Genomic DNA, 19,326 nt, shown 5'->3' with positions numbered 1-19,326 from the left:
TCGAGTGAGTCTCATTCTAAAATTGAAGTTCCTTCTAACATCGACGAATTAGTAAGTATAAAGATACAAATAAAACTATGGCGTATTTATAATATTGGTTATTTTTGTTCACAGATACTTGAGTTGCAATACATCGTACCCATTCCAACCAGTAAGAGCCGCGTTATTGAGTTGTGGAAGACAACCTTTTCTAAGCGACAGGAATTTCGGGACTCCGGTGAATTCCTAGATTATTTCCAGATTATGTTGCCGCAGATTCCAATGGAGAATTGGTAAGTATGTTCATGCTATATAATGTCAACAATGTACTTATGTAAACTATTTTCAGATCACATCCGATTTTTGCGTCTTGAACCCAACAGCGTCATCCTTCGTCGATGGGTGGAACAAGCTTGAAGGCAGCATTTTGTCTGCTCATCCGGCATTGTTCAGAGAGATAACTAATGGTAAATTCTAAAAGTTTATATGGCCTCAAAAAGATTTTTAACTCGGATTTTATTTTAAAATGTTTTTTATTACATTTTGCACGTGCTCTTGCCATTGTCAGGCACAAAATCCGTCGCGCGGCTCAAAACGATTGAGAAACAATGAGCCTGTGTTGGACAACCCGTTAACCGGTGTGGTGAAATGGATACAGGTGAGAATGACCAACGAGAAAATTGACTGTATGCTAACCAATTCTAATTAATTCTAGCCTGACGAAGACTTCCCACGTGCTGCTGAAGTACTACCGATTTTAGTAGTTCGAGGACTATTTCCGGATGTCTCGGAAGGGTGTGCTATATGCTGGGAATCTGAGGTCATTCCCGTAGGAGAGGACTTCAAAACAGCATTCGGAATCATGTTTCAGTGCTTCTCCGTTTTCAATCTGCAACCGAATCCGTCAGATAAAAACTTTTTTCTTTTCATTGGTGGAATCTGTAACACCAACACACTAACCACAACCGGGGCCAAATTTTTGCATGGATTGCAATGACCATGTGAACGGAATTGAACGACTTTAATAAAATATGTCCGTAACAGAAAACTATTAAGACTAAATACACAATATTGTTTTTTTTTATTAATTTCATATAAGAACATACCAACAGTGATTACAGTATCACGAAGAAAATACCGAAATGTCGGTAATTTTGAGTAATATCGTTAAAAAGATCGCTGCTTTTCGGTAAAAACGATAACAAACCTTCAATCATTTTCGGTAAAATTTACCGATCTTTCAGTACATTTGACGAGCTGTCCCCTAATGCAGTTTACAGATCATGCTTGGTTTTTCGGTAATCGTTACCGAACGGTGTGTAAATTTGGCAGCCTAATCCTTTGATACAGTTCACAATTTTTTCGGTAATACTAAAATTTACCGAAATCGTTACCGATCGTTCAGCTGTTGAGAATTCGGTAAATGAATTACCGGAGTCGGTAATTATTTCTAAGTGTGTAAGCGAAATGAAATTTCGTTTAATTCTGAAAAATGAATAGTGTTGGAACGTGCTTAGTTCCTCCACTATTGGATCATTTACCCTATTATGATTATGATAAAAGATCAATGAATAAAAGCGATGTATTCTATGATTAGAATTGATTATTAAAGAATAAACGCAAAACAATTATGAATGTGAGTAGTGATTAATGATTAAATGTAAAATTATATGATTAACGTTCAGTGATTAATGATTTAAATCATATTTTTGGTATGATTATTTTTAATGAATGATTAAATGGCCCATTATTTATCAATCATGTTTAAATCTCTGATTAATCACTACACTCAAAAAAATCTACACGTTACTATAAAGTGTTTTGCACTTTGATTTCTCCTACTGGTCAAACGTATGGAAGTCGAGTGCAAAACACTTTCAGGAACTCAGCAGTCAACATATTAGTTTCAACAGCAAAACACTTTCGTTTCAAGTGTAATAATACTTGCAAAGGAAATGTTTTTACATTGCATTTCAAATGATACTGTCTAGGAATTCAAATGTTTTTTTGTTTGTTTGCAATAGAATAAGCTTTGAAATCTAATATAATTATTGTTATATTTATATATTTTTTTCTTAAAATATGAAAACCGCATTTAGTAATTTTGATTTATTTTTATATTCATCAAATTAGTAATATTAATGTATCATACATGTTGACGCATATTTCACTCACGGTGTATTACAATTCATATTTTTTCGCTATAACGGTTACTTATCCACCTCTTCGCTGTCCTTTAATTCTGGATGCCAATTCCGCCAGATTCTGCAGAGAGATGATATTGTTTTATGAATATGTACTGAGTTTTTATTTCATTTGAGTCATATCTACCTTGAAGTCTTTAGCCACGTTCCTCCGCTCTGTAATTTACAGATTTCGATGGCAGGTTTGGTACACCTGATTTGTTCCCTAATTTCTAATAGATAATAGATAATAATAGATAAAAGTGAAAATCATGTTAAAAGATAGATTTGAAGAATCCATTATAAGATAGGTAATTGCTTGACTCTATACTTACTTTTTGGAATAACTCGTATTTGTTTGCCAAGAACGTGCTCTACATGCTCTAAACTGGCCAAATTTTTCAACTAAGAACATTCTTATTCGCCCTCTCCTGTGAAAAACAACACTATCGAATAGAAAGTGTTTTGCACTTCAAAGTCACTGTAACTGACCAGTAGGGCAAACCCGAGTGTATTCCACTTTAATAAAATTATTAACACACTTGATATCGGAGAGTGACCGAAAATTGAGTTCTCAAGTGTAAAGCTTTTGAATTCGAAGGGTGAAAAAGTTTAATCTGACGAGCTTTACTTTTGGAATCGAATAGTGGACCTACTTTGACATTCATGTGCAAGGAGTCTTGGATCGAGCGTTTCAATTATTTACAGTGTAGGACTTACGTCTCTCTTTACTATACCGGGTGTCATTCCAAAATATTCAAATCGACCGCGTTACGCTGTGTTGAAAGATTTTAAACGTTAATAGCGTTCGTCTCAATGGACGAATTTCTGCGGTAAGCCCCTCAATCGAAAGATTTCAAGTATGCTTTCATGTCCATGCTTGATAAGACCCGAAAAGCTTGTTTCAATAGGCATGAAACTGTTTTCAATGAAAAACATTGAGATCAAGGGAACCTATAAATATGGGTACCGCATAATTCTTGCATCATTCCATTACCACGTTCTGATTGGTGCAGACACCAGCGAATAAGCAGCCGCTGGGTCTGCCGAGAAGCCATAAAATAGCGCAACGCGATTTTTTCCTTTCATTCTGACCGGGACAAGCGAAGCAACCGCATCATCGGCACTCACATCTTTTAGCAGGGAATGAAGTCTGTACCGACCGCTTTTTCAGCTCGACACCATCATCAGCCGAAACCTAGCCAGTACAGCAGCAGTCCACCCTACAGAACCGACAAAGCAGCAATGCTGAGCAGATACCGGCAGCAGCAGCAGAGTCGAACCGAGACCGGCCGGCATCGGTGATGAGCCGAGACAGGCTGAAGAAAAGCCACATGATGCAGCATGTACAGTCACTCTCAAAATTGAGCGTACAGTATGGATTAGTTGACTACATTCGAAAATTTCAAAGGAAATTAAATGGTTGGCTTGGTTGTTTTTAATGCATTTCAATATTCATCCCTTCCTTCAATGTATGCGTACATAAAATGGTTGAAATTTTTTGTCTAAAGTTCATTTATTTGAAAATGATCTCAAAATACGCCTATTAGATGTTACAAAATTGAGCGTACAGCGAATTTTTTTCTATAAAATTTCTTATTATAAACACGATTAATGTATTTTAATATTGTTTTTTCATGATTATATTTATAATAATAAACATCCGCTACTTATACATTCAATGTTTTGAAATTAAACCATGTTTTGGTCAAAATGGCGAACAAGTGAGAGGTAAGAACATTGCTATTTAACAATTCAATGCTGCTAGGAAAAATAGATGCTTTAATTTGTATGTTTCACCGGCATCGTATCTTATATATGATAGATAATCGAAATCGAGCGAGACATACGATTAATTTAGGAAAATTCAGTCGGTAAATGATGAAAACAGATGTAAACATACAAAGAAAACGACAAATGTTAGGAATGACATAATTCAAATTTAGTATGTCTTTAACTGAAATTTGTTTTAAAGCTCGATTATTGTCTCAGGTCTTTCATTAAGAGTAATATTATTGAATCCAATCATTAACAGTCAAATTCTAAAAGTACAAGGTGCATGTTAAGGTACCGAACATAAAAACAGCTTTTCAACCCCGTAGAGCACTTCTGATTGAATATTGAAAAGATAGCTTAAAATCGTAATTTCGTAATTAAATTTGGATTAAACTCCACGATCTGTTACCATAAGGGATACAATTGGATGATTTCCATGTGGCGAGTAAAAATAAGCTTTTTTAAGAGTTCGACAGCTTATTTAATAATATCTTGGTGAATTTAAATGATTCAACCAAATTTGTTCCTACGGTGACTGAGTCTTCAAATATAAAATGACATCTTATAATGTATCCATGTTCTGCTCTTTTATTAATATTATTATTAATGAGTGTCCTGAGCTTATAAGCTACCTATACATCGACTTTTAAATAAAGTTATACTTAATTTGAAATATGCCATTCCCAACATTTGTCGTTTTCCCTGTATGTTTACATCTGTTTTCATCATTTACCGACTGAATTTTCCTAAATTTATCGTATGTCTCGCTCGATTTCAATAATCTATCATATATAAGACACGATACCGGAGAAATCCGTATCTTAAAGCATCTATTTTGCCCAGCAGCATTGAATTGTTAAATAGCATTGTTAATACATCTTACTTGTTCGCCATTTTGATTAAAACATGGTTTAATTTCAAAACATTGGATGTTTAAGTAGCGGATGTTTATTTATATAAATATGATCATGAAAAAACAATATTAAAATACATTAATCGTGTTTATAATGAGAAATTTTTTAGAAAAATAATCGCTGTACGCTCAATTTTGTAACATCTAATAGGCGTATTTTAGGATCATTTTCAAATAAATGAACTTTAGACAAAAAATTTCAACCATTTTATGTACGCATACATTGAAGGAAGGGATGAATATTGAAATGCATTAAAAACAACCTAGCCAACAATTTAATTTCCTTTGGAATTTTCGAATATATTCATCTAATCCATGCTGTACGCTCAATTTTGAGAGTGACTGTATATGTATACAGAGATGATAAGTGAGAGACTTGCTCATTCTCTTTAAGATTCAATCCCTGATATTTATGCATGATGGCACTGCCTTCCTCATTTCACCAAACTGTTTGCGTAGTTTACGTCGGCCGGCCGGTTGTTGTTGTTGTTGTTGTTCATTTATTAACGTGAATCTTAACCTATAGTCATTTGACTCACGCCTTAACCTAAGAAATTACATTTCATTATACATTGAAATCACTTTTGGGCACTTTACACATCTAATGTGGCGATGGATCGGGCAGCCTTTATTCCTTTTTCCATCCATCGTTTCCGCATCGCATTCACTCTAAACTTCTTCCCGAAGTTCCTCCAGGAGCTCCGAGAAGTTCTTCAGAAGTTCCTACGGAAATTTCTCTAAAAGCTCCTTTCGAATTTCTTTAAAGAGTTTTTTCACAATTCCTCCAAGAGTTCCTTCAAAAATTCCTCTGAAAATACCTCTAATAATTACTCCGAAAATTGCTTCAGTAGCTTTTACGGAAATTCCTTCAAGAATGCCTTCGGAAAATCGTCCAAAAATTATCCACGAGTTTTCCCGGAAAATTCGGCAGGAGCTTTCCTTCAGGAATTTCTCCAGAAATTCCTCCAGGAGCTCTTTCAGATATTCTTCCAGAAATACCTGCAGAAGTTCCTCCGGAAACTCCTCCAGATTTTTTTTTCTTTCGGAAATTCCGCCAGAAGTTCCTCCAGAAGGTCCTTCAAGAATTATTCCAGTAGTTCCTTTTGAAAATCTTGCAGGAATTTCTTCGGAAATTCTTAAAAGAGGTCCTAAGGAAATAGCTCCAGTAGCTTCTCCGGGTATTCCTTTGGAAGTTCCTCCAGAAATAGCTCCAGGCGGACCTCCGAAAAATCCTCCAGCAGTTGCTCCGGCAAGTCCCACAGATATTCCTCCAATATTTAAGTGTTAATGATAATTTCTCCAGGTGTGCATTGGGTTTAATGTGGATATTAATGAGAAATATATTAGGAAACCACTTGAGAATTCTTGTAGGATTTTCCATATAAGCTTCTAAAGGAATTTTCGGAGCAATTGTTAGAGGTATTTTTGGAGGTATTGAGAGAGGTATTGTTAGAGGTATATGCAGGAACTCTTGAACGAATTGTTTAACGAAATTCCGAAGGAGTTTTGAGAAAAATTTCAGTTAGAACTTTTTAAGAACTTTTCGGGATCTCCTGGACGAATTTCTGGAGGAAGTCCGTGAGGAATTGTCAAATGAACTCCTGGAGGAATTTTTGAAGGAACTTCTGGAGGAATTTCCAGAAGAACTCCTGGAGCAACGGCTGGAAGAATTCCTGAAAGAACTTCCTAAAAAAAACTTCTGGGGGAATTTCCGAAGAAACATTTGAAGGAATTTCTGGAGGTGCTTGCCGAGGTATAAAGTTTCTGAAGCAACTTCGGGAGGAACTCGTTTCCGGAAAAAACTCCTGGAAGATTTTTAGGAGGAACTCCTGGAATAATTCTTGAATGACCTTCTGGAGGAACAACTGGAGGAATTTCCGGAAAAAATCTTGAATAGAACTTCTGGAGGAATTCCCGGAGGTACTTGCGAAGGTATTTTAGAAGAAGTTATTGAAATAGCTTCCGGAAGAACTCTTTGAGGAATATCTGAAATCTTGGAGGACTTTTCATTGTAACTTTTTGAGAAATTTTCAAATGAAACCCCTGAACAAGGAGTTAGCAGGAATATTGTGAGGTGTTTTCGAAGGAACTCTGACCAGATTTTCAGATTTACTTAACTCTTGTACGTTTGTTTTGTTTTCCTCAACAGCGGACTCAAAATAGTATTCTAATGATTTTTTACGTTCGCGAGTTAAATCGTCAGGATGGAAATCTCAACTCATTTTTATTATATAGAAGAAGATTTTTGGTATGATTATGATTAGTGAATGATTAAATGGCCCATTATTCATTAATCATGTTTAAATCTCTAATGCTCTGCATGTGTCAAAAATCATCCAGACTCGAACAGTTTCACTGCATTGACGATTGCATCCTCTTTCTTTTTTTGCTAGTATTTACCTAGGTACATCGATCCCCGACTAACTTGCAAGCAACTGCCAACTGTTTTGTAGTGTTTCAAATTAGGATCCTTCGTCACCGCTTGTCGGTAGGCTGTCCAGACTCCCTGTGATATTGTCTGCGTTTACAGTGCAGTAGGTACCAAAAAGTATTCAATCAATGATGTAAAAACCTTGCATGGCACATCGTGAAAGTCAAATGCCAAAATGGTGTTTCACGTTTAATTTCATCTGCGTCGATACTCCTAAAACGCAGGAAAATCACTGACGAGCTATCTACACGGTTTAAGAATTTGTAGGTCATTCCATATCAAATCTCTCGATTAGAATGTGAATGCAAAAGATACCTACCAAGGCATTGACGAACGTTTTTCTAATAATCACAAACTAAGTAAAAACTGTAACAGTCATTCAGTCAACGTACATGACTCATATTAGTGCGTGACCCATGATTATGGTAAGTGTACAAAGTTTTGCCAAACGTGCCAAACGAAAATCATGCTCATTCGATCGCAATGATAAAATTGATGGTGATGTGCGACGGTAATGATATTTTAATGACAACATTGACAGCATGATTCTACATCCTACACTTTTATCATTTTCTCCAAAACAGTGAAGGAGAACCACCGACCGCCGCCTGGTCACTATCGCTGCCTTGGAACCTACTTGGAACCAGTGAACGGGTTCAGCATTGAAGCTGATGGTGATGATGATGGGTATCAATTTCCGTCGCTCTCCGTATTTTCAAACTGGCTTTGCGGTTGACGGGCGATGATTATCGTCCATATTCCCGCAAATCGACGGCAATCAACGCCGGGAACGGTATTCATGACGAGCGACCATTATCACCGGCATTGACGGTGATTGATTGCTTATTAACAGGAATCCAGGGCGCCACAACGGACGTTTGTGTTCCCTTTGCTGCAACTGCTATCAGCGATCGATACAGTAGTCGTAGCATATTTTGGTAAAAGTTTTCACTGTAAGCGACGCGTCCCTGCAAGTTCCTGCGGTCCTGGCTCGATGTCAAAATTTTACTGACTATCGACAGCAAAGCCCCAGTACAAATAAATGTCACCCCATTGCTAGCGACGGACGTCGGTTTGAGTGATTCGTTTTTTGTGTAGTCTGCTGCGAACTAAACACCTACCGGCGACTGTCACGGCGACGGAACCGAGGGACACTCGCGATATCTGTTCGGTTCGGTTCTGTCCGACAGTGGTTTCACGCTGTGGTAGTACTTTTACCAAACTTTGCACCAGGATCGCATGTGTGCCTCTTCCTCTGGATGCAAAGTTGATATTCCCGCTAAAACGAATTTTCCCATGCAGCGAAATTCAGCGCAGGGTATCGACATTTTTCAGGGGGCCTTTTGAGCTTCCGAAAACATCCGTAACACGCGAATCATCACAAAATATTAGGGTTGCATGTCGTATGAAAGAGGACGTTTTGCCTCCTGTTTAATGCACGAATATATTGGCAACAGTGGTACAGGCCGCGCTTCCATTAGGTCCACTGTGATGCGATTGAACTGTGAAAGAAGGCGGTCGGTTTTTCTTGCAATTTGACTTTGTGACACAGCGGCGCTTGTGCGACTACAATACACCTGATCAACAAGAATGGCCGTGATGTCGAAACAGGAGCGCAGCTATTTCAGGGGGATGTTGTGTGCTGTGAAGTCGCAATGAGAAGTGTTACCAGAAGCTTGTTTCCGACCTTGCTCGGTGTCACTTGTAGAAGTGAGCAGCGCGTGGCAACACTGAATTCATCGCAAATTCAGAAAATTGCACCTCTCCTAATTGATGTGGCCTTGCTCACCACAGCAAAAACTTATAGCACATTTCTCTCACGCGTTGTCTGTTGGGCAGGGTTAGTTTGCAGCCATTGCAGCAACAGTGCTGTGCTACCTAGGCAACATCGCACTCTCCCTGTCTTTGTAATGTTTTGTATTATTTAGGCAGCTTTGAACGAGGAGCGAAGAACGATGGAACGCAGTCGCAACAGCGCAGTTGAACGATTTGACAACGGTGTGCCTCGCGCGCGCAATCAAACAGTGTCAGACGAGATACGGCCGAACAGGAATGCAGCCCCGAACGGAGGCTTACGGAAAATCGATATGACAGAACGGACAGAACCATGCCATTTATGGTGACTGGTGTGTTGCATACTTACTGGCTGACATTATCCATCATTTTGTAGTCACCACCGTAGGTGTTTATCTTCGGAACGATTCCCGGCGAAAGACGGTTCATTAGTCGGCAGAGGAGAATGCCATCACGAAGGCAGTCCTCGTACAGCTGATCGGCAGGAAACTTTTCTCCGAGCAGTGCTTCGATCCAGTGCTGTGCTTCGCGTTCCTGGTCCTTGTCACGTTTGCCGGCGACCTGAAAAACAGAACCAATGCCGAAAAGCGGTGTTAGATGGGCATACTACTCCAGACGGCTATCTATATCAATAGTATTATAAATATCATTCATTATCTTATAAGATAAGATAATTATCCATAAACTAATTACATGGGGTAATAAAACGCTTCCATTGTAGGTATTTGTTTATTTGTGTAAATGAATTCAGCTGACAAACATAGTCTCAATGAATAAAACTTAAAACTAATTATCGCGAGTCTCATTAATTTTTTTCAGTTAATTCCAATCTAACTAATCAAATCTGGTAAGTATTGACTTGATCATTATTTCGTTTTATTAAATTTTACAAGATTTTACCTAGAAAGGTATAAAATAATCCATCCGAAATAGGTATACTATTATGCCTCTTTAATTTTTGATTCGGACAAGTATATGTATTATAATTTAATTATACGCGTTTAGGCATCATGAAAATGAACCGGAAATCAAACATTAAGGAGGCTTTGAATGCGATCCGTACTGGTTCTTCAATCCGAGCTGCTGCAATCCAGTTTGACATCCCACGGAGCACACTTTTCGACTTTCTAAAGGAGAAACATCCAAAAACAATAGGAAAACCACCCCTTTTTTCTGAAACTGAAGAGGGAGAAATCGTAACTTGGATTGAGGAAATGGCTTCAGCAGGACTTCCGGTATGTGGAGAAATATTAAGAATTAGCGTAAGGCAGTATGCAAAACGAATGGGCAAGCAAAGCATCTTTCCAAAAGAAGTTCCGTCGAAGGGGTGGATAGCAAGGTTTATGAAGAGACACCCAAACATATCGAAACGTACCGCGAATCAAATATCGAAATTCGCCGATGTCGAGCAGTACTTGGTGTCGAATGATTGGATGCATATACTTACCGTGCCAAATCGCGTGGATGGAAGCGCTTCCGAAATGGCTCCTAATCTCAGAAAAAAAGGTTTTTTGCTGCAAAGTCTTCGAAAAATGTACAAGCTGTTCAAGGCAATTCAAACCGAGAGTCCTATACGGTTATGATGGCTGGTTCTGCAGCCGGAACTTTTTTTATTTTTTATTTCGTCAACCAACGTAGACTAGTACATATACATATACATGTTTGTTTTTGTAAAGCTATAGTATAATTAAATAATAGGTTTTTTTTAGAAAAGTGATGTATAATTTTGATTTTGAATTTATATTGCTGAATTTGTAATGTTTGTTCTTTGGAAATACTGTCTAATGTTATGCCGAGACATTGTTAAGTCAATAGTTTCGCAGTGTTGATTGTAAACGGCCATCATTCGGTTGAGAGGCCCAAATTTGGCGTAATTTGTTCGGCAGTGGTTGGTTAAAATAATGTTCTATGTCGAAGTAGCCGAGAAGGTATGTAAAAGTTAAATTTCGATAAAATTTCAGTTGAATCAACACGTTGAGAAACTATATCGTTAACAAATGAAACCGTTGCACATTCTCGACGCTCTTTCAAAGTTTGTATATTTATAAGCATGCAACGTGCTTCATAAGATGGAAGAGGAAATGACGTCCAACCTAATTTACGAAGAGCGTATAATAGAAATTGTTTTTGTACTGACTCTATTCTTTCTTCATGTGTGGTTGTATAAGGCGACCATACAATGCTACAATATTCCAGTATAGATCGTACATATGAAATATATAGTAGAACTAATGTTCCACCGCTAATACTATTTCCGTATGAAGAACGTTTGGCGCGCGAAATCGGTAAGAGTGTTCCATAAGACTGGGGAATTAGTCGCACAGGAAAAGGCTGGATGAATTCCGTATCATTCTTCGAACATATGTCCAACTTGTTTGATCCATGGCTTGTAAAGCAAAATGTAGATTTCCCGATCATTGTATTCGTTGATGGTCACCGGTCACACGCCACCTACGAAACGGTTCAGTTCTGCAAGCAGAAGCAAATAATTTTGGTATCTCTCCTACCAAATGCAACCCACTTCATACGACTATTTGAACTGGATGTTTCCTTCTTCAAGCCAATGAAAAGTTCCTTGGACACAGTGCTCGTTAAATGGAGGTTCGATCACATTGGTGCCATGATTACAAGATCGAATTTTGCACCTTTGTTAAGGCAAGCAATAGACGCAATTGAGAATATAGATGCCACTCTCAAGAATGGTTTCAGGAAGTGTGGTATTGTTCCGTGCACGGAATATGAATGCAATTGACTACAATTCATTGCCAAAATCCGTACTCAAATTCTAAAGAAAACAGACAGAACATCCCTTTTCCTGTCACCTCTACAGAAGATGAACCACAATTCCACGCTAAACAGTCCTGGGACGACGGCCCTCCGACGAGACAGGAGGTTTGCGCAGGCCCAATTGGCCGCCTGGAAAACCAATAATTACGAACAATATAAGAGATAATGCGACTCGATATAATCATCCTAGACCTGGGCGACGAATAAAGGATCACAGAGCTGGTAGCGATGAATGCCGTTAAAAATAGTGACTATAGTGACCAACGATGACGAAAAAGTGACCAAATAGTGACTTTCTATTGCAGAAAAAGTGACTTCTGTATGACGTTTTGAACCGGGTGGTGCCGGGTACAAGTGGATTGCAAAGTAGTGTTTTTTTAATCCTCATATAGAATGCTATCACATATCAAGAAAAAGCAAAAACACCAAAAGCATGAGGATTACTGCTACTGGCCACGCCCATCTTCATCGTGAGGAGGAAAAGGATGGAAGTAAGAGGCTAGTAACCTCATAAGTACACGGAGCACGAAGTTGGATATTGTGGATGGTATTCGTCAGAAGCTAGCAATGTGACCATGGTACCTCATAAGTAACACACCATGAGAAGGTATCTATCCGGCGTCACGGGTAGTGAGTTACAAGTTGTGTCACAAAATTATGTTGATTATTACAACAACATTTGTTGTTTAATATGAGCTCGAAGTTTCTGTAGAATAGCCAAAAAGCGATATAAAATGGTCTAATTGATTCCTAGACGGTGAACTATTTGGACTCACAAAGCTTATAAATCTTAGGTAGGACCATTTGTTTAAAAAATATAAAATAATCAAAATAATGAAGAAATTTAAAAAATACGATTTTATCTCTTACAAAACTTCATGGTCCGGGCTTCAAGGCCGTGCGGTTAACGACGTCAATCGTCTAGACGCATGTGCTATGGAGTGTGGGTTCAATTCCCGTTCCGATAAGGAAGAAACTTTTCATGTCCGTTGGCTAATGCTAGGTGTTAAGTGTTCAGTCTGTATGTACGACCTCTGGTTGAAGACGGTGTTCCTGTCTTTGTTTTATAAACTATGGTTTAATAATAAATTTAAATGATTTTTTATTGAGATTTTGGACTCGACGTGACATTCTGAGGAAAATTTTGAAAATTCAATAAAACCATAATCTTTTATTAGAAATTAATTTCTAAATGGTAGACTTTAGTGTCAAATAATTTAAAATAAAAAAAAATCTTTAAAATCTAATTATTTTTTGTTTTATTTAAAATTTTGAAAATCCCACGAATTAGGTAATTCATCTTCACACTAGTTTTTTGATTATCTATTCTTAATTTTTAATAAAATTATGATATTTCTGAAAATAAAAATCAATCATAAAGTTTCGAATTTAGTGGCCTGTGGTACCAGAACCAGATTAATATTTGGTTTGGATGATAATAATTGGTACAAAAGATTTTTATTTTGAATTATTTAACAATAGGAGATTCCGAAAAAATAGTGACTTTATTGACCATTTTCAGAAAAATAGTGACTTTAGTCCCGCATAATGAAAAACGACATACCATGCGGTCAAAATTACATATGCGTTATAAGATATATTGTCACTATTCACTTCATTGTTAGCATACATTTTTTAGGCTTGATTCACCATACCAACCCTACATCAATACTTACTGTTAATACATAACATGCTGTCGATGAGTAATTATATAGTTCTTGAATTGTACATCTACCAACTGAAGTATGGTACATCGAAAATTTTGTTCGAAAAAACGACCGGATTTAAATGTTAATTATACTTAACCGCCCATTACTCATATGGTCGTTTGGCCGTTTACCATCTGAGGTACTGTTGAAACAGTATATGAGACTGTTCATTTATAGTTAACTACTATTAGTGCGACCATCGCTACAATAACACTTATTCTCTTCAATTATAACAGATGTGGTCTACATATGGTCCATGATTATGCGGGGTGACTTTTGGATGCAAATAGTGACTTTTTAGTGACTAGACTCAAAAAAGTGACCAAATCACTAAAAAGTGACTCGCTACCAGGCCTGGGATCACGATTGGAAGCTTGGAACATGGCACTACAAGTCTCTTGGTTTCGTAGGTTGCGACAGGATGATCTACGATGAATTACATCCCCGCAACTTCAGCGTCGTAGCGCTGCAGGAAATCTGCTGAGCAGGACAGAAAGTGTGAAAAGCGGGCATCGAGCGGCTACCTTCTACCATAGCTGTGGCACCACCGACGAGCTGGTAACCGGCTTCATAGTGCTGGGAAAGATGGGTGGCAGCCAGTCTTCACGGTGCAGCCCCGCGCAAATGTTTATCCGTGCTGCCGCACTCGAATGAACATTCGCTTCGGGCTCGAACGTGCACTCGCAAAAATGAGCATGAACCCGAGCGTAGGCTGGATGCTCATGTTTTGCACCGCGCTCACAGCGGCGCTCGAACATTTATGTTTTAAGCGCGGCTACGAGCGCCGCTTTGAGCACGGTACTAAACATCGGTTACAATCAAATCAACAGACATTGCACAATGGGGAAATCCGATTTCAAAGGTGGAAACAATTGATAACTTTCTTCACGAACAACTTACAGAAGAGATCAAGAGCTTATTCGAAAGGGAATTTTGCAAAGAATTCAGTGAGTGCTGTTTCATGGGCGTGGAACGCTTCTGTATGTAGTTATTGAGCTCGTTTTGCCCTAATGCCCCAAATATCGCGAGTTTTCAAACTATTTGTCATTTTATCTTTAAGACATTGTTCTAAAATTGTGTTTATCTCTTCACTGTGGATCCACAGAAGGGCATTAAATATATTTTGTTGGTAAAAGTTGGAAATTTAAGGGATTTTGGGGTCAAATAAGCATCAAAGTGCATTTTATGTGCAATTTTCATGTATTCTGTAAAAAATAGTAATATTTACAGATAAGTGTTGATATTATTGTCTCAAAGTGTTGAACAGATATTGACAAATGTTTGCCGAACAAAAATTAATGAAATAAATCGTGTCACAAATGTTTTATTTGGTTATTTATTTAGTAAAATACGATTTTTAAAATCTTTTGCATAGCACCGATGCCAAACATTTCCAAACCATACCCGCTAGCACAATTAGACAAGAATAGTCATATGTTATGAGTCTTGATGTGATCATAGATAGGAGGTGATGGGAGATACTCTTTTTTCTTACCTTTTTGCCCAAATTCCCCTATAAAATAATATAGCTCAATGATTCTGACCAAGGAAATGATGTAGTAATGTTAATTTAATCTATATTTTCCAATGATATGATGAAAATAACATATAATCATATAAATCATTAAAAATATTGAATTATAGGGGATTTAGGGGTCATACAGCCCATTTAATGTAACTTCTGATACAAAATAGGATAACTTTTCTCATGAGCGACTCACAGATAAGGTTAAGGGCTTATTCGAAAGCGAATTTTCCAAGAAATTCAGTGAGTGATGTTTTATATACATGAGACACTTCTGTATGTAGTTATTGAGCTGGTTATGCCCCAATGTCCCATACATCACAGTTTATCATATTTTTCGTGCTTTATCTTCCAAGTATTGTACTAAAGATGTGTTCTCCTCTTCATTATAGATCCATAGAAAAGAACTTTACATGCTTTGTTGGTGAAAGTTGGATATTTAAGGGATTTTGGGGTTAAATAAGTATTAAATTGCACTTTATGTGAATTTTTCATGTATTCTGTAAAAATAAATAAAAATATTATTCTCCCAAAATGTTCTACAGACATTGATAAATGTTTGCAGAACAATCACTAATGAAGTAAATCATTTCGCATGTTTTGTGATTTATTGGGTGAAACCCGATTTTTTAAATGCTTCTGAAAAGTGCCGATGCCAATCATTCCCAAACCATACCCGTTTGCTCAGCTAGATAAGAGTAAATATATTAGTCGATGTGATAATATATAGGAATAGATAGGAAATATTCTTTTCTCATGACGTTTCACCCAAATTCCCCTTATGAAATAATATAGCTCAATGATTCTGGGTTAATATTAATTCAATTATAATTTGTCATGATACTATAAAAATAACAAAAAATCGTAGATTGCATTGAAAAAAAAAATCCAAGGTTTCAGAGCTCAGAGCTTTTTTTTTTTAAAATACATAATTAATGAATTTTTTCACTTATTTGTCCCAAAATGCCTTAAAAATCCATTTTTAATGTAATATATGGGTATTTGTTTTTTTTATGGTATCAATTTTTGTTAAGAAAAATTTATGACAATAATATCAACTATTATCTGTAAATATCTGAATAATCAATAGGCTGTAGATTTCGCAAAAATGACCATATGTAGAGCTACATCAATGCTTCCAAGTTTTTGAATCCTAGTATATTAACCCTAAATGATCATTCGACGTAATAAAGTGCAAATGATTTCTTGGGTATTATTATTCTTTACAGAATACATGAAAAATTTACATAGATGCAGTTTGATGATTATTTGACCCCAAAATCCCTTAAATTTCCAACTTTTTCCAACAAAATATGTATAGTGCTATGTATGAATCTACATTGAAGAGGAAAACAGAATTTCAGTGTGATTTTTGAAAGATAAAAGTACCGAAATATGAAAAATTTTAATGTATGGGACATTGGGGCAAAACCAGCTCAATAACTACATACAGAAGTGTCTCATGTCTATAAAACATCTCTCATTGAATTTCTTGGAAAATTCGCTTCCGAATAAGCCCTTAACCTTATCTGTGAGTCGCTCGTGAGAAAAGTTATAGTATTTTGTATAAAAAGTTACATAAAATGAGCTGTATGACCCCTAAATCCCCTATATTTCAATATTTTTAATGATTTATATGATTATTTGTTATTTTCATCATATCATTGGAAAACATCAATTAAATTAACATTACTACATCATTTCCTTGCTCAGAATCATTGAGCTATATTATTTCAGTGGGGAATTTGGGCAAAAAGGTAAGAAAAAAGAATATCTCCCATCACCTCCTATCTATGATCACATCAAGACTCATAACATATGACTATTCTTGTCTAGTTGTGCTATCGGGTATGGTTTGGAAATGTTTGGCATCGGTGCTATGCAAAAGTTTTTAAAAATTGTATTTTACTCAATAAATAACCAAATAAAACATTTGTGAAACGATTTATTTAATTAATTTTTGTTCGGCAAACATTTGTCAATACCTGTTCAACACTTTGAGACAATAATATCAACACTTATCTGTAAATATTACTATTTTTTACAGAATACATGAAAATTGCACATAAAATGCACTTTGATGCTTATTTGACCCCAAAATCCCTTAAATTTCCATCTTTTACCAACAAAATATATTTATTGCCCTTCTGTGGATCCACAGTGAAGAGATAAACACAATTTTAGAACAATGTTTTAAAGATAAAATGACAAATAGTTTGGAAACTCGCAATATATGGGGCATTAGGGCAAAACGAGCTCAATAACTACATACAGAAGCGTCCCACGTCCATGAAACAGCACTCAATGAATTCTTTGCAAAATTCCCTTTCGAATAAGCTCTTGATCTTTTCTGTAAGTTGTTCGTGAAGAAAGTTATCAATTTTTTCCACCTTTGAAATCGAATTTTCCCATTGTGCATTGCTTGGTTGGCTAGGCTTAGCATTTTGGTGTTGAAACTCTAGTTTTCATATAATTGAATTTCAATGGTTCGATGATACTTTGTTCGTAAAAGTAAAAAGGAACTTATTTATCATCTTATTATGCGCGTAGATTCTTGAAATATCTTCAATGACAGAGTAAAAGGACATTCTACGAAAAACATAAGAATAAGGAAAGTCCAACCCCGTACTTCTAACCATTTTTAATTGAATATCTTTTAGACTTGTTGAGAAGAAATTCAAAAGTTCTTTAGGTTGCTTCCCTATGCCGCTCAAGTTCACGATATTGGAGGACGATTTGGTAATCCGTGATTTTTTTACCTTCAGTCATTATCAAAGTACATCATCGGAAATCATGTTCGAATAATCAAATATGGATCGTATATTTTGTGTATAAAGGGTACCTATCGCAGAACCCGAAATTTATAGAATTTTACGTAATGTGACTAAGTTGTCCGGCACTGAGGGATTTCTTTCTACTTGGGATGGGAATGTGTGTACATATTTTGGCAATGCGATAATCAACAATGAAGTATTCAATTCATGTGAAATCGGAATTATTGAACAACTAATGCATAAATTTTAACTCACGTACTTTACTATGAATCTACCTACTAAAGAAAAAAAAACAATTCTATATGTTCAACACAATTTGTAGAGGGTTTGTGGAAAACAAAATAAGTTGACACACAGTTTACAATATCGAAACATTTCTTCTTCAATGGATCTACATTTCAAATGCAACTTGACCTGTTTTGAACTAAGTGTTCCCTATTAGCATTTAAAGGAACCGTTATAATTGAGGCTTTTCTATGCCTGCCATTGTATCCATGTGTTTTGTGTATTTTATGTAGAAAACACAATGAATATACTATGTCCAGGACGTCGAAAATGTTTCCCTCACGAAAACACTCTAAACTGGACCCAAACATGCTAGTGGCAATCAATTAACTAATCCGTTTATTGTACACTTTTTATGTTTTTTTAGGAGGATTTTATATTTCATTTGTTTCCCCAATTGAGTTTCATTCTTTTAATGAAGCTGGATAGAAACAATAATGTTATGTACCATCTTAGCTAACACACTAAATTTTCATGTTAAAGTTAGTTTGCTTCACGTTTTGGATTATTTTCAACAATAAAACATAACACGCTTGCTTTTCGCATACTAAAGGGCCACGCAGAATGGGTACTTTTGCGAACGTTTTGACTGTTTTCCCGTTTGACGCACGCAAATGCAAATGCTGAAAGCACAACTTGTTTTCATCTACCAACTCCGATTCATCTTTTTTTGCTATGCCGCTCAACTATGGCGAATGCGAAACGTGCCGCATAACTTAAAGCACCGCGCTCGGCCCAAAACCTATTCTCACAGCCTCAGTTTTCAGCCTAAGCACACAGTCTGAGCACACAGCATGCTGGATGAGCACACAGCCTGAACACACAGCCCAAGTTTTGAACTTGAGCTCGAGCCTAAGCTGAGCCGCACCGCGTTCATTTTTCGCACCCATGTTCGATGCTGATGGTGAACACGAGCTTGAAGGAGAACGTGCGCTCGGGATGAACATGAACTTGCAAAAACTGCACTCAAGCTCAGCGCCGCTCATGTTTTCGTGAAGACTGGTGGCAGCCAATCAACGCAAGGATGTGCAAGCTGAGGATAAAAGGCCGATTCTTAAACTATAGCATGAGAAATAAACGTTCTATGCACAGCTGAAGCAGACATACGATGGATTCTCACTGCGGGACGTCAAAATCGTCATCGGCGACATGAACGGTCAAGTTGGCAGC

At 36.9% G+C, this 19,326-nt stretch overlaps 2 protein-coding genes across 2 annotated transcripts in view; one reads left to right on the top strand and one right to left on the bottom strand.

The window, feature by feature from the left end:
• Nucleotides 1-19,326, bottom strand: part of LOC134210849 (muscle-specific protein 20-like) — a 211,210-nt gene that overhangs the window by 24,426 nt on the left and 167,458 nt on the right. Inside the window, exon 2 of the mRNA XM_062687208.1 lies at nucleotides 9,426-9,637. Within this exon, the coding sequence (XP_062543192.1) occupies nucleotides 9,426-9,637 (212 nt within the window). The remainder of the gene's footprint in view (nucleotides 1-9,425; nucleotides 9,638-19,326) is intronic.
• Nucleotides 506-1,433, top strand: LOC134218570 (uncharacterized). The gene is made up of 2 exons (XM_062697718.1): nucleotides 506-637; nucleotides 695-1,433. The coding sequence occupies exons 1-2, from the start codon at nucleotides 506-508 to the stop codon at nucleotides 974-976; spliced, it is 414 nt and encodes a 137-aa protein (XP_062553702.1). The 3' UTR covers nucleotides 977-1,433.

The sequence above is a fragment of the Armigeres subalbatus genome, chromosome 1 (assembly GCF_024139115.2).
Source record: "Armigeres subalbatus isolate Guangzhou_Male chromosome 1, GZ_Asu_2, whole genome shotgun sequence".
Lineage (NCBI taxonomy): Eukaryota > Metazoa > Arthropoda > Insecta > Diptera > Culicidae > Armigeres > Armigeres subalbatus.
Note: the sequence above shows the minus strand (reverse complement) of the source record. Positions and strands in the feature narration are given on the sequence as shown.

Coding starts and splice junctions, on each gene's coding strand:
- LOC134218570 (XM_062697718.1), top strand. CDS start 506: ATGTTTTTTATTACATTTTGCACGTGCTCTTGCCATTGTCAGGCACAA. Junction 638..694: donor GTGTGGTGAAATGGATACAG/GTGAGAATGACC, acceptor AATTAATTCTAG/CCTGACGAAGACTTCCCACG.